Raw genomic sequence first — 669 nt, 5'->3', positions numbered from 1 at the left:
TTCAATTAAACAGGCACAGGTTTCACACGGAGCAAGTACACATTTTGACATTTTTGTTTGATGGTGTCAAAGAGTCTGTGAATCAATGTCCGAGGTCAGCCAGCGCCCTCTGGGGGACCTTAAGGGGAAAGATGTCTACAACTGTGTATTTTCAATGAATGTCACCATGTTCTGTGATTGTAGAATTCCTGGTCAAGTTCCTGGAGCAGGAAGTCTGTCGTCTAAACTGGGACGTTGGATTTGTGGCCTTCACCATGCAGGAGATCGGAGTCCAGCTGCCACGTCTGCTGGAGGTCTACGACCAGCTCTTCAAAACTCGGGTACAGGCCTCAGATTAAATATTCCCCTGAACAGCAACATCTCAGCTGCAACATGATTTGTTTTAAAAAAATATTTTTGTTCTACTGATAAGAACTGTCTAACTTCATCCTCCGTCTCTGCACCTTCACCTGTAGGATCCCTGTTGGCAGCGGCTGAAGAAACCGCTCCACCTGGTGGAGTGCATCCACGTGCTGCTGTTGGGTTATGTGGACGATCCCACTAAAGTACCAACATATGACAGGTACGTATGGCCTGAGGTAGGCGCTGTGTTGTGCTGGCTCTAATTATTGGTAATATATTTAATTGTACCACAATACAGGGGCAGCCATACGATATATTGCGATACGA

At 46.2% G+C, this 669-nt stretch overlaps 1 protein-coding gene across 1 annotated transcript; it reads left to right on the top strand.

The window, feature by feature from the left end:
* The first annotated feature begins 26 nt into the window (after positions 1-26).
* On the top strand, positions 27-620 carry LOC107988223 (nuclear pore complex protein Nup155-like). The gene is made up of 2 exons (XM_017031103.2): positions 27-320; positions 456-620. The coding sequence occupies exons 1-2, from the start codon at positions 159-161 to the stop codon at positions 603-605; spliced, it is 312 nt and encodes a 103-aa protein (XP_016886592.2). The 5' UTR covers positions 27-158; the 3' UTR covers positions 606-620.
* The last annotated feature ends 49 nt before the right edge of the window (positions 621-669 follow it).

This window comes from Cynoglossus semilaevis, unplaced genomic scaffold (genome assembly GCF_000523025.1).
Source record: "Cynoglossus semilaevis isolate Cse_v1.0 unplaced genomic scaffold, Cse_v1.0 C18965190, whole genome shotgun sequence".
Taxonomy (NCBI): Eukaryota; Metazoa; Chordata; class Actinopteri; order Pleuronectiformes; family Cynoglossidae; genus Cynoglossus; species Cynoglossus semilaevis.
The sequence above is the reverse complement of the archived record's forward strand: the minus strand, read 5'-3'. Positions and strand labels throughout refer to the sequence as shown.